The 14,079-nt window shown below is 53.2% G+C and overlaps 1 protein-coding gene across 1 annotated transcript; it reads right to left on the reverse strand.

Annotated features, from left to right (window-relative positions):
- Window positions 1-2,947: 2,947 nt before the first annotated feature.
- Window positions 2,948-11,147, reverse strand: DMRT3 (doublesex and mab-3 related transcription factor 3). Its single transcript, XM_052776614.1, has 2 exons — window positions 10,709-11,147; window positions 2,948-3,915 (listed from the first exon to the last, which is right to left on the reverse strand). Exons 1-2 carry the CDS (start codon window positions 11,145-11,147, stop codon window positions 2,948-2,950), a joined length of 1,407 nt encoding a protein of 468 aa, XP_052632574.1.
- Window positions 11,148-14,079: the final 2,932 nt, after the last annotated feature.

Consider the following 14,079-nt stretch of genomic DNA (forward strand, 5'->3'; position numbering starts at 1 on the left):
CCAGCTGCGGTGACACTGCTGTCACCCACCCCGGCAAGAGCACGGCCTGAGGCAGAATGGGGCCCCCCCGGCTCTGGGGCGGTCGCTGCCGGCCCTGGCTGGATGGTGCACCCGGGGCTCCTGCAGAAAAGGGGCTCCCTTGCCCCTCGGCTGCCCCGGCTAAGAGGGTGGGAGTGGGTGGGCATCCCCCGCCAGCACGGCGAGGGTCTGTGGAACAGCTCCTGTGAGCACTGTGCGGGCAGAAAGAGGTCCTGGCAACACACCAAAGGATCCTCGCTGCATGGTGGCTGGGAGCTAAAAATCATCTTTGCTTGTAGCGCCAGCCTGGAAAACACAGCTGGGTGAATAAAGTTGTTTCTCAAAGATATCGTTGCAGGCCAAACCGTACTTTTTAAAAAATTGATCTTCTGGATAGCCAAAATATTTTGCGGTCAAAGAAAAACCATTGTTCAACATCAAAACTTGCATTTTCCATTTTGAACACATTTAGGTTTACTCTATTTCAAAAAAAAGAGATAATTGTGAATTGAGTCAGAAGATATTTTATAACACTGGACAAGGATTATTTTAATTTGTTTGCTTTTTCAGAAAACAGTTTATCAAAAGAGATCTAATTAAAAAAACCATACCGCCAAATCTGCATTCTTCACCACAAGTGTTTAGAGTGACAATAGTCCACTCCACTTTAGCCAAGGGTCACCTTTCTTTGAAAGATGTGTCCCAATTCCAAGATGCCAAAACTCTGTTCTCTGAAAACCCACAGGCCATAGTGTATAAGGTCACTATGAGCTGTTGCAGGCGCCACTGTTTGGTCTTTCTGTTGGAGATGATTTGCCCTCTGTAGCAAAAAAAAAAAAAAAAAAAAAAAAAAATTCATTCAACGTACAGGGATGGCTATACAAAGATAGAAAGGTTTCTACTGGAAGGAAATCTGCTTGGTGCGTGAGCTCAAAACCAGAGCTCCTGGACCAAACTGCTCTTTGACACTTAATTTCTCCCTGATGTTGGAGCACAGCATTTCACCGTTTCTGTTTGCAAGATCAAGCCTATTTTACCTGTCACTTTTCTCTCTGGAGTGTCTGGAAGATGAATTTGTTTACATATGCCACGTGAGTGCAGGCAAATCTGTCAGTACAAAATGGTAATTCTGCATTTATGAAAATTCCAGAAGTTTTCATATTTACACTTCCATAAGGGAAGCTATTTATTTTCTTTCCTCCCTCTCCCTGCCTTAATGTCTTTGCTCTGTAGCATTACCAACAAATTGCTTTTCTGAACAGGTTAGAAAATTATGCAAGAAAAAGTATCTTTCTGTTCATTTATCCCCTAAGGAAAATAAAATCATTATTTTATTCTCCTTTTTGTGCATGTTCAGTACCCTTACAAAATGCAAGATTCACTGGGTGCACAAAGCTTACAAAATATGAAATGCCAAATGAGAACACAGGCATTCGTATCAGCAATGATACCAGATAACATGCCTGACACATATTACAGTTTTAAAGCCCATCTGCTTTAGAGTCCAACTTCAGGGCAGCCTCAATTGTTTTTGAGGTGTGGGACTAATCCATACACCTGACAGGCCTGACAGCCATTTCATCTGCATTCAGAGGTGTTTTTTGGAAGAGCCAGCTGTCAAGCAGATGCGGTCACTTGTGAACAGTTGAAAAAATGGCACTAAACCTTAACAAACTTCTAAGTGGACAATTAATTTAGTGGCATTCCTCATCAGAAGCAATTTCTAATGTTACTCTGACACACATAAGATATGCAGTGTAATCAATGCATGCAAACATGCAATAAATTGTTCAAACCATTACTTTTCTAGATTAAGGGAAGCTGCCATTTGGCTAAACATAATTTTAAAGAAATGCCTCCTATTATACCCTATTTCCTTTTTTCTACTTCTACAGTATAGGAAAAAAAGATGCTTCTGAAGCATCAGGAAAGCCTTTTTTTCTCCTTGCTGTGACTGTAGCAAGCTCTGCTTTACTCAGGTGAGCTTGGAAGTGTCTGCGGTACATACTCAAGAGACCTCAGCTTCCCTGATGACATTTGCCTAATCTCAGCTGTAAGCCACAAGGCAGGGAAGCAGAACCTGAACTTGGAAAAAGAGGCTTCCCTTGACTGCAGTTGCTCGAGCTGGACATTCTAACCGCGAGTGAGGACTAATCAGCTCTCTATCTTCAGAAATGTTATTTGCCCAGTGTAAATGATATAAACCAAGATCATCATCTTAGTTTATTCTTCTAGAGTCCTTAGCATGCTACATTAACCTGACAATGCTTAATCTGGTGTTCATTTCACAATGCACTTCATGCAGTTCACAGCTGTAATTGGTTTTACGCTGACATTACACGTTTCGACCTAGCCATGGGGAAAGAATAACTCTTAATATTATTTCTCTGAAAAGTGTCCAAGCTCAAATGGCACAGAAGCAGCTCATGGTAGTTTCATGTGTGTATTTCTTTCTTCTGCCTTTTCTTTCACTGCAAGGACGATCACTGGCATAAGATTGTTAGGTCCTTGTTTTGGTCCATTTGCAATTGAACTACGTTTGTTTGATCTCTTATGTCCTGAGGAGTTCTCTCTTATAAAACAGCATTCAAGTATTCTAGTTTAACATCCCCATTTTTCTGAGTTAAGGAACAAAGTAGACCTTGGGCTTCTGTTTTCCTTACAAGTCTTCTAGAGTCCCAATAACTGATAGCCGTAAAGTCTTCCTTTGTAACACACACTCAGCACTAAAGCCAGAGTATTGCTATTTGGCATTATCCAGTGAAGTGCAAGAATTAAAATAAGTTATGTCTTTATTGCTATAGTACAATACCAAGCAAAGTCACTTTTTAATACAGTTGCAAGGGTTTCATAGAGTACATGTCCCTCCTCTTAGGGCCCAGTAGTTCAGCTGCACTGCAAGTATCACTTAGCTATCACGTGTCGAATGTCAGTCTAAGATGTGTTGAGTATTCCTTGAGTCTGAAGAATCAGACCTTTCATCATACTCATCTTCTGTGTACATCGGTTGCTTAGACACAATAGGACACCCGTCATCAGGGATTGAGATCCTAGGATCTTCTGACGAGCGTGAAGGAAGGACAGGCGAGCTTCGGAACACGCTGGCTGAGTTGCTAGAGAAAGGACTGACATACTGGGACCGCAGCTGGTACTGCTGCTGCAGCGTCATGGTGTTCCACAGGGTGACATCGTTGGGCAGGAATGGGCTGGACTGGTTTCTTGCCAAAGTGTTCCTCAGCATCAGTGGGTAGCGTGGTGGCTGAGGGAAAGGGTGCTGCAAAGGTACGGCCAGAGGATTTGGCACAACATTACTGGAATCAGCAGAGAATCTCAGTGTGTCAGGAACCCTAAATGCCGAGCCCACTGACCACTTGGAAGAGGAAATAGGGTACGAACTCAGCGTGTGTTCAAAAATGTGCCCACTGGAAGGCAAAACCAGACCATCGGATTCTGCAGACGTTCTCTCACTACTGGCCACTGACGACCGACTGGACAGGAGAACCTCTACAGCACTCACCAGATCACCGCCGCACCCCTTCAGGATCAACTCCAGCACAGCTGGCTTTTGGTTAGGGAAGATCTTTTTCAAGACTTCAAGTGGAGGTCTGTTGGCTTTCAAACTGAAAGGTAAAGAAACTGTCCCGGAAGGACCTTCTATCAAGAGGTGGTTCTGCTCTGGGTGGTACTTGGGGCTGTCTGGACGGCTCTCTGTGCTCCCACCATTTCTGTGAACTGCATAACCAACCTCATCCACTGAAACAATTTCAGGGCTCTCAGGGGTGAAGGAACTTCTGGCTTTAGTCATGTCTGGGGAACTCCTTTGGTCTGTGTCTTTGTCACTGTAGGTCTCGGCATTGTCTGCTCCACTGGCATCACCCAGCCGCTCCTCATTCATGTCTGCAAAGAGAAGGCAGAGAAGTTAACAAAAAAACAAGGCCAAGAGCTTTTACAGATGTTTGAGGATACAGTCTTCTTAAAGTGAACAGAGCAGGATCCGAGGGCAAAAAAAGCATTCTTCACAGAGATCCTGCTAAAATTAAGGTCTCTTTGCAACATCTCATGAGAACAAAACTGCAAAAGAATCATATGACCTGGTCTAGGCATTTTATGCTGCCTTGCAGATATCTTGTCTTATTCTCCCACGTACAAGAAAAGAAGCAGTGCTCATTTTTCTGCTGCATCAAATACGCTACATCAATCCTCTCTCACTGGTTACAGGGCAGCAACACACCACCCAAGTGCACACTTTCTCAGAGGAACTTCAGCACTTTTTTATCATAATTCCTCACTAGCACCATCTCACTGACAGTGAGCTGAAGATATCTAGAGGGCACCTGGGAGATCAAAATTCCCTCTGCAAGTCCAACAGCACTGGTGGAAGCACTCCATCATGACCACTGGCTGAAGGTTAAAGAAGTCTTCAAATAAATCAGTGTATACCAGTCCTGGCTCTGCAGAAACTGGTTCCTTCCCCAGCAAGAATCACAGGCTTTTCCTCCAAACCCTGGAGCACAGCTGATGCCTTGGCCCAGTAGAGCACAGAATCTAGAAAATCCCGGTTTGGAGAGAACCTCCGGAAGGCATCTGGCCCAACCTCCTGCTCAAAGCAGGAGACACCTAAAATATAGAGCGGGCTGCTCATGTCCCTGGTCAGCTGAGTTTTAAATAATTGCAAGGATGGAGACTCCACAGCCTCTCTCAGCACTTGTTCCAGGTACCTTGCTTTTTGTGTGCTAAACTAAGAAGGGCAAGAGCTGAGTACAGGGCTGAAACCAAGCCTGTTGACCACACTGCCTCCAAATGGACACACAAAAATGAGGATACCCCACATCTCTGGTCACTTTGGCAATGCCTGGCCAGAGTATGGAAACCTTTGAAATAAGACTGCTTGTCAGAAAGAAGAGAAGAAAGGTTGACAGCTTTCACAGTTTATGCAGAAGGGTGGCAATGCACTTGCTTGAGATTGTTCACAGTTATTTCCCAAGAACGTTGTTCTGCTGGCCTTCCTCATACAGCACAATGATGATCTCCCTGGGGAAGCATCAATGTTTGAAGAAAGGGTCGTTGTCCAAGCTGTGGCTGACAGAGCCTGCTTTAACTGCACAGGGCAGCGCTTTTGAACACACATATGTGAAAGACTGCCTGCAGAAACCAATACAACTATTTGCTTGGTTTCCCAAGCCCCTGGTGATCAGCCCAACCAGATAAAGAAGCTATAAGAAGCAAGCAAAGGTTCCCAAAACGTGCTGAAGATAACCCCTGCCCAATCAAGATGGAACAAGTTAAAGGCGTGCAGGCGCCTGAGCCTCACTGCTCACCATGGACAGTCCTGCCTCCCTTTCACCCCAGGAAATGGCGGGACATTTCCCCATGCAGCGGGCTAAGTTTAGTGTTGAACAGATCAGCTCGAAACAAACTCTATTATTAATGCAATTTACCCACCCTGAGAAAAGAGTCGGGGTCTGTGCAAGCCTGCGCTGAGCAAGAAGCCACTTTGCTCGCCAAAACGGGAGTTATAAATAAATACAAGATCCTGGCAGAGCACAGCCTGACAGTCAGCGTGGCAAAGGCAGGTTCTCCTTGTGAGGATGGCCGTGCCAGGTAGAAACGATGCGCCATCCTACAGGGCTGTGGGGTGCTGATAGTTTGGGCTGCAGAAATGAGCATGGGAGCGGAGCTGGGGAATACAGATGCCCTTATGAAGATCTTGTCCTTCTCTTTTAGCAGGATTACCTGTTTTGTGTACCCGTTTTTATATCGGTTATGCTCTCTGTCCAGTGCAAATGGAGAAGCAGTAACTCTTCATCTAGGTATATTACAGAGAAGGCAATGTATGTATGCTCTTCTTCATACACCCAGTGCATCAGTCTTTCCTTAGCAGCCAAAGGGGAATGCAGGAAATGTTTGCTGATAGCGAACTGGCAACGTGTATCCTTTTGAGGAGGTGGCAAGACCTCAGCGTAGCTCATCCGTTATTTGAAAAAAACCGTGAGGCTCACACTACTTTTCCCTCCTAACACCTTCACGTGTTCATAGTCATGCATTTATTACAGAAGACAGGATGCTAAGAACAATTCACACCTGAGTGAATGAGCAATTGATACATCGAAGGCTTACCGGGTAGTCTGCGGACAGCTCATTACCTCTGTCCCTGTCTTGCCACAGTTAGAGAGGCATTTAAGGGAGACGATGGTCCTAATTTCCACATAAATAGATTGCACTGTGGTACCTAGTATTACCAAACGGATTTCAGAACCACTGCGCTCTTCCAGTGTATCGTTATGGGCTGATAACAAGTACCACTGGGGAGCAAATATATGCTTAAAAAAAAAAAAAAAGAATCGGATTGGATGTCCCTAATACACTCCCTGATCCTTACAAATTATTATTTTCAAGATATTTCAGGTTTGCTCAGTTTTCAGTACCCTCAAAACTATCCTTATGAGGCTTGGCTAAAAATTTTCTTCAAATTCTGCAAATTCATCCCACTGAAGTTTGCACTTTTATCATCAGGAGACTGCACAGATCCCGACTCTTAGCCTTGCACAGGGAGAGCCCCCTCGCAGCACAGATCATAAGCCGTGCATATCACCAGTCGGTAAGACTCAACAGGGTCAGACCCGTAAAACGAGATTTCGGTGATTTAAATCAAACGATGCTATTAACACGAGGAGGATCATCCTCCGTTGGTTAACATGGAGCTCGGGTGCTACGATTTTTTTTTTTCCCCCCTGTGCCTTTTTGAGAGCATTTGTGGCCGCCCGTGTCGGGCGGTTTATTGCCGGCGGCGGTGGCCGGTGTCACAGCGCGGCTGCCCCAGCACCGCCGCTGCGGACGGGTCGGATGGCCGCCGCCCGCTCACCGGGCAGGTCCCCGGTGGGTTCCCGCCCGGCAGGTCGTGTTCTGACTATGCTTTTTCCTCATCTGAACACCACTTCCCCACCACGCTCACGGCGTGCTCCGGGGACTGTCCCCACCTCTTCGCGGGAATTGCCGAGATTAGCTTTTCCGTTTGTTTAAAACGGGTACAAAACAGCAATCGTTAAATAAAGGAAGATTTGGGAAGATACGTTATAAATGTCCTTATGCGGGCACTGAATTGTAGGAATATTGCATGCAGGTGTTAATCCCAAATAGCCATATTTTCAGGCACAGAAACACCAATTTTGTGTTCAGAATACACAACCCGCGAACGGTATTTTTTGCACCACACGTAAGCTTCACATGAGGATGTTCTAGGCTTCAGGAAAGAAATCCCATCCTCAGACATTTTTTATGTTTGTGCGTTTTGGGTGTTGTGTCTAGGTTTTTTGTTTGTTACCCACCCTCACCCCCACCCTCCCCGCCCCACACGTTCTATTTCAAATTGTCTGCATTCAAGTATTCATCACTTTGCCAGCCCTGAGCAAACTAGGGAAATTGTTTTCTTATTGATATAAACGATGGGGACTATTCCTCAATTAATATGCATGCATAGGCAGATACATAGCCAGATCTACAGAGATGCAGTGCAAATACAGATACACATGAACCACAGTAAGGTGGGAGAACTGTGCATGCATTCACGGTAAACTCTGCATTAATAAACAAAGCTGCTACTAATTTGGAGCAATGTATACCCCAATTTTTCCTTGCCTATTTATACATTAAGGATCATGAGTCAAATATTGTAAAAGGGCCAAATAAAAGTAAAACGGGTGAGAGAGAGAGAAGCTGTTCTCCTCAAGTTAATAACTTGTCTGGAAAACTTGGTCTAATACTTTGGAACCAAATTTGCTTCCTTGATATTCCCACCGCTGACTCTGTTAAATCAGCTTGCACTTCGATTGTTAGGACAGCTCTTTCTGCAACACGCATTTTCCTGGATGCCCAAAACATCTGCTGTTTTCCCTATTTCTATTATTAGAATGGATTGATACCAGAACTAACATAAAGCCGCATAAAGCTAAGGTCGTGTAAAACTTACGGGTTTTTTTGGTGGGGTGGTTTGGGTTTTTTTTTTCGTTGGTTGGTTTGGAGTTTTTTGTTTTGCTGTTTTTTGGGGGGGGGGGTTTAATTACTTTCACTCCAGACTTTCTTCCCTATCTTCAAAGGTCTAAGGTGCTTTGTAGGAGACTAATCGCTGTTCCCAAACTAACACAGAGACTGCTCTGTTGGGTTAAGAAGCTGGCTCTGAAACTAACAGAAGACTCAATACAGCGTTACATTAATTGTTTACAAGCCTTGATAACTACTACTAAGACAGAGAAATGTCACAGGTGCTCATGTGACATGAGAGATGAAAGTTCATGAGCACAGTAGGAGGAGGAGGAGGAATTACTCTGGGTTAGCACAGGCAGATGCAACAGGGGTAGTTTCTAGGTGCGTTATTTGCACAGAACACAACTTTGCAACTGTCCCACCGAAATGACCAATTCTGGCAGGAATAAAAATAAACGGATCTGATTCTACGTACATCGGGAAATACCTCCTCCGTCCTGAATAAACCTTCCAGGAGATTGATGTCCCGGGGGGGGGGATGGTGGTGTTAGAAACAGGGCAGGCTGGGGGAGCAAATAATTACATCCTCCGTTCTGACGACGGTTTTAATACAGGTTAGCGGGGAGAGAGGGAGGAGAGAGAGAAAGCCCTGCCGTTCAGAGTACGCAGGATGGCTGGAAATAAACAGGTTATCTGGTTAGACAGTGCTTGGTGGCAGGTGACGGCAGGACCCCCTGAGGAGATAATTTTCCGCTTTGCTCTCACTCATTCCCATGTTCATAAAAGCGGGGGGAAAAAACCAACCAACCAACCAACCAAACCCCCGGCAAACCCCTGTAACAATCGGAGACTGGGGACCGCGCAGGTGAGGTCTGTGCAACCGGGACTGCTTCCCGGCACCCTCAGTCCTGGGGTGCCCCGGCCCCCCCAGCCCAGCCTCACCGCGGGCGGGGGCCGGCGCGGCCCCGCGGGCCTTGATTTATGAAGCTCTCCCCCGTTATTTTTCCCCCCACCCGTAAAGCTGTTAGCGGAAAGTGCTGACTGGCTGGCAAGGAAGAATTTCTCATCAATACACTTTGATTGTATTTTGCAAACAAAATGCCTGTTGCTTGGTAACATTTCACTTGAGCCTGACCTTCCCCAAAAGTTATTGCTATCAGATTCGATTTACACTGTCCTCCCGTGATTACTGTAATCTTTTAAGCTGGGAAGTTCATATATCAGGGGGAAGAAAAGTTGGGCGTGCAAGTCAATACCGTTCCTATCCGCCAGATTTATATCCTGCTGAGGAATTTTATTTGTTTCACTTTCTGGAAAGAGCCAAGGAGGCTTTTTTTTCCCTCTTTTTTTTTTCTCCTCTTTTTTCCCCCCCCCCCTCTTTTTTTTCCCTCGGCCTTCCTCCCCCACCCCCCACCCCCCCCACCCCGCTGCGCGGTCCCTGCCCCTCCAAGCGCCGCCGGGAGGCTGCGGCCAGGCGGTCATGGGCGGGGGGGGGGGGGGAGTGGAGGGACCCCAAAGCCCCGGCCGTGGGGAACGGCCGGCGGAACCGGGAGGAGATGCGGGGGACGGGGAAGGACAGAGGGCGGCGGGCAGGCGGTGCCGAGGGCCGGCCAAGGGGAAGCGGGTCCCAGACCACCGGCAACCTCGCCGCACTGACGGACCCGGCGTTTTGTCTTCGCCAGAGCTGGAGGAGCAGAGCCCGGTGCCGGGGCCCCGGCGGACGCCTGCGGGGCCGGGCCGGCTCCACACCCGTGCTCTCGGAGAGAGACCGGCTGGTCCCGCTCCCGCACACCGCCCCGCGGCGCTCCGGCCGCAAGGAGCCGAGCCGTGCGGGAGCCCAGGATTCGCCGTTCCCCGCCCGGGGCACCGGGTAAGAGTTCGTCGCAGTCACCGCTTGTCAGCGGAGCGGGCTGCCAGCGGCCTGCCGGGCATCCCCGTCGGGGAAGGCTGCCGGCTCCCGCTCGGGCACGGGGCGGGGAAGGGGGCGGCGGTTCGGGAGCGTTAGTTTTGCCTCCAGAAACGTGGTACCGGTACCTGTAGGTCGCACTCACAAGGTGCCGGTAGCAGGCGGCGGTTTCCGCGTCAGCATCCCCGACCTGCCGAAAGCCGCCCCGGCCGCGGCCCGGCGGGACGCACTACCGCGGGAGGGAAGCCGAAACAACCGGGTCGCTGCGCTCATCCCCTGCCGCCGCCCGCCCCCCGGAGCTCCCTGTGGAGGTTTTGTCCTGCACGAGGTCCCGCAGCCCGACGCCCTGGGTGCGGGAAGCCGGGGAGCGGCTCCAGCCGGTTCTGCGGGACCGGGAGTGGCAGAGGGACGTGAGGGTGCGATCCACGCGGGATGCGGCCACTTCCCGGCCGGCCTGGGGGAACGGGCCCAGCAGCGACACGTCGGGGAGCCGGTTGGCAGCGGCGGCGTTTGCCGGTCCCCTCCGCTGGTCTCGGCGGCTGAGAGCCCGGCCGAGGAGCGGGCCCGGCGCTCCGCGGCTCCCTGCTTTTCAAGAGCGACAAAGCACACCCGCCGGGCTTTCCCTCGTTCCCCTTCCCCCGGCGCCCGTCGGGAGGAAGGGAAAGCCCTCACCTTTCCTCCCCTGGCCACCCGTCCCCCGAGACCCGCCCGTAGGGGTCCCGGCCCGGGAATTGCCCTCCCCCCTCCTCCCCGGGCCCCGCGCATCCCCTCCCTCCGGCCCCGCGGCGCCCGGCCCGGCCTCACCTGCCTTGGGAAGCGGCCCCGGGAGCGCGGGGGGCGGCTCGGCGGCCCAGCGCAGGGCGGCGGCGGCGGCCAGCTCGGCGGGGGCCCGCGACGGCGCGGCGCAGGGCGACGGCCCCGGCGGCGCGGCGGGAGGCTCGGCGCTGCCCGGCGGCCCCGGGAGGGCGCGCAGGGAGTCCGGGAGGAGGCTCTCCAGGCTCTCGTTGGCCTGCTGCCGGCGAAGCGCCACCTGGGCGGCCATCACCCGCTGCCGCTCGATGATGAGGATGCACTTCTCGCAGGTGCAGTCCTTGAAGCGGCAGTAGCGCTTGTGGCCCTTCAGCCAGGACAGCACGCCGTGGTTGCGGCACCGGGCGCACTTGGGCGTCCGCTGCAGCGGAGCCCGCGGCGGCTGCGACACCGGGCCGCCCATGTAGAGGTACGGGGAGCCGTAGCCGTTCATGCCTGCGGGAGGAGCCCGGCCCGCTCCGGGGCGGAGAAGGGGGCAGCGGGGGCGGGCGGAGGCCGGGGCGGCGGAGGAGAGGCGAGGAGGCGGGAGGCTCTGCCCGCGGGCTCCGCGGGGGGGGCGCGGCCCCGGCCCCAGGCCGGCGGGGGTAGCCGCCGCCCGCCGCGGTGGTGGCACCGGCGGGCAGAGCGCTGCCGCCGGCCGGAGCGACACTGCCGCTGCCCGCGCCGCCCCGCCGAGCCCAGCGCCCCTCCGCCCGCCCCCCGCCCGCCCCCCTCCGCCACCCTCCTTCCCCGCCGCCGCCGGGGGGATGGAGGGAGGGAGGGAGGGGGGAGGGAGGCGGGGGGGGGGGGGGCTCTGCCCCGCCGTCGGGGCGGCGGCGCTGCCCGCGCCGTGCCGAAGGGGTCCGTCCCCCAGCGGGCCGGGACAGGGGCCGATGCCGCCCACGCACGCCCCCCGCAGGCCGCGAAAGCGCCCGGGGCTGGGGGCGAGCGGGGTCGGGGAAGGTTTCCCCGGGCTCCAGACCGGCCCCGCGGGGCCGGGATCTCAAAGTCCAGACGGGGCGTTTGGACACCGCGGAAAGCCCACGGGACGCTACGAGCGGCGGCACGGTGCGTTGCTGCTGCCGTACAACCGTCTGCGGTCCAGCGCTGCCGGGAGGGGGGGTGGGGGGCGGGTGTTTGAGCCCAAAGTTTTATCAAAGTTTTGAAGCCGCGAGAAGCTGCGCGGGAGCGGGAGCTGGAGCTGCCCGGCAGCAGCTGCCCGGGAGCAACTGCGCGGAGCCGGGCGGCTGCGGACGGCTGCCTGCCCCCGCTCTATCCGCCGCTTCTCCCGCGTCCCTCGCCATGACAGCTACTTAAATGCAAACGGTGGCTATAGAAAGGCACGTGTAATTCAGGGCAAGCCAGATAGCTTGCAACCTATTCGATGCGTCTGATGCGGCGGGGTGGTAATTTTCTGTATCTGCGGCCGCGGGGAGGTCTCTCGCTGAAACACGGGTATTTCCAACACGGCAGCGAGAAGTTTAAATCCAAGTGTAATATATTAGTGAGAGAAGGTATGGGAATATCGGCTGGGGGGGGGGGGGGGACACAAATTCACTGCAAGCGTTTATCTGCCCGCGCAACGGTACTTAGCGGTACAGAGCCCGCGGGCGGCAGGCGCTGCTGCTTGGACCGGAACCCGTTTCGCTGCCCCAAGATCTCCCCTGCTTTTTTCCAGGCACCTCTCCACTGTAACCGCTACACGAAATAAACCATTTAACGAGGGTACGTAATTAGAAAATCAGATTTAGAACTCGGGAAGTATTTCGCCGGAGAGAATAAAAAGCACGGCGTGTGCTACGAAGGTATTCGCGTGATATTTAATGCCTCGGCTCGCTCTTAATTACTTTTCCACTTCTAGGGGAAGAGCGACTCCGGGAGATCTTTCTCCCCAGGGCCGTGTGCGGGGTGTGAGGGAGGATGAGCGCCCCATCGGTTAACCGCACCGAGGCGGGGAGGTGAGTCGGATCAGGTGCAGGGAACAGTCCGTTTCCCCGCAGCGCCGGTGGGATCTCCCTTTCTTTGCTGCCGGGGTGCGCGCACTGCGCCCGGACAGCTCTGCAGCCCGCCGTACCGCGAACCGGCCTCCCCCGCGGGGCACCTTGCACACCCGTGGGTCCCCGTCGGGCGGAGACAAACAAACCAGCGGTGCCTCCTCCGCGGACCAAACAAATATTTAACCATCCCAAAATTGCAAGGGGCGCGTGAAAGACGCTGCGCAGCCGCCCTCGGGAATCCTTTTCCCCAAAACGAAGAAGCGGGGTGCAAGTGCCGGCGCGGGGCGGGGGGCGGCGGGGGTGGAATACCCTCCTCCCCTGCGAGCAGGAGCGGGACCCGAGGGAGCCTCCGCCACCGGGGCCGGCCGGGCGGCTGCCTGCTCCTGGGCCAGGCTGCCTCGGCGCGGCGGCGGGCTGGCTTAGGGCCGGGGGCCCCTCTCTCGCTTGGCTGCACAGCGGGCGTTTAGGCTGAAACACTCGTTTGATATAGTGCCGTAATCCTTTTCTCATATTTGATGGGAATGTTTTCCGTGTCCGAGTATTTGACAACATCTCCCCATAGGGCCAGGTTCGTATTTATGTTAGCAAAACGTCCCCTGCCTGAAAGTCTATTGTAACCCAACACCTGACAACCCCGGTTCCCATTTCTGCTCGCAGAAAAGGTTTATTCAAGCACATAATGGGATCTCAGCAGAAAGCTTTTCAGAAGAAGAGGCTATGGTAAACTGCACCACATGAACTCCGTTTCCAGGGCTATTAAGCTTTTAATTGGAAAATAGCAGAGGAAATTTCAAGGTGACTATAACGTGTTAGCAGTTAGCGCCCAGAAGAATAGACTGAAAGAGAATTGAATGCGCGAAACATATGCTCTAAATAACATTTAGCGGAAAGGGCCTGGCTCCGCTGAGGAGCCAGGCTTTCCGAGAAAGAAACGCCGACGGACCGGGCAGAAGCGGGGGGCGGGCCGGAAAGTCAAAATCGGCCCGAATCCGCTGGCGTTTCGGTACTTTTCGGTGCGGAGCCGTTCGGGGGGAGACGATGCTGCCGCCCAGCTGCCGGGACCCGCGGGGACCCGCGACCCGGGCGGGCGGAGAGCAGCGGCCGGGTCCCGCCGCGCCGGGGTGCCCGCCCCGCGCGGTTCCCCGGGTATCGCCCGCGAGGGGGAGGCGGGCTGGAGCGGGAGGGTGGGGGTGGTATTTACTAGTATTTGCACGGCTCTAAAATAGGCATTTGGGGAGGGGGCGTTCGCGGGATGCTGGGTTACCGTTGCGGAGTGCGAGCGCCAGGATTAGCTTCTAATCCTAATTGCGTTTAGGTAATGCCCGCGTTAGAGGGAAAAGACAGAAGAGCAAATTATCCACGGTTTGCCACTCGGGGAGTTACTCCGGG

The sequence above is a fragment of the Harpia harpyja genome, chromosome Z, assembly GCF_026419915.1.
Source record: "Harpia harpyja isolate bHarHar1 chromosome Z, bHarHar1 primary haplotype, whole genome shotgun sequence".
In the NCBI taxonomy this organism is placed as follows: domain Eukaryota; kingdom Metazoa; phylum Chordata; class Aves; order Accipitriformes; family Accipitridae; genus Harpia; species Harpia harpyja.

Excerpts from the sequence above, each read along its gene's own strand:
- DMRT3 (XM_052776614.1), bottom strand. The coding sequence starts at position 11,147 with ATGAACGGCTACGGCTCCCCGTACCTCTACATGGGCGGCCCGGTGTCG. Across the intron at positions 3,916-10,708 it reads GGGGCCGCTTCCCAAGGCAG|ACATGAATGAGGAGCGGCTG; the intron begins GTGAGGCCGGGC and ends TTCTCTTTGCAG.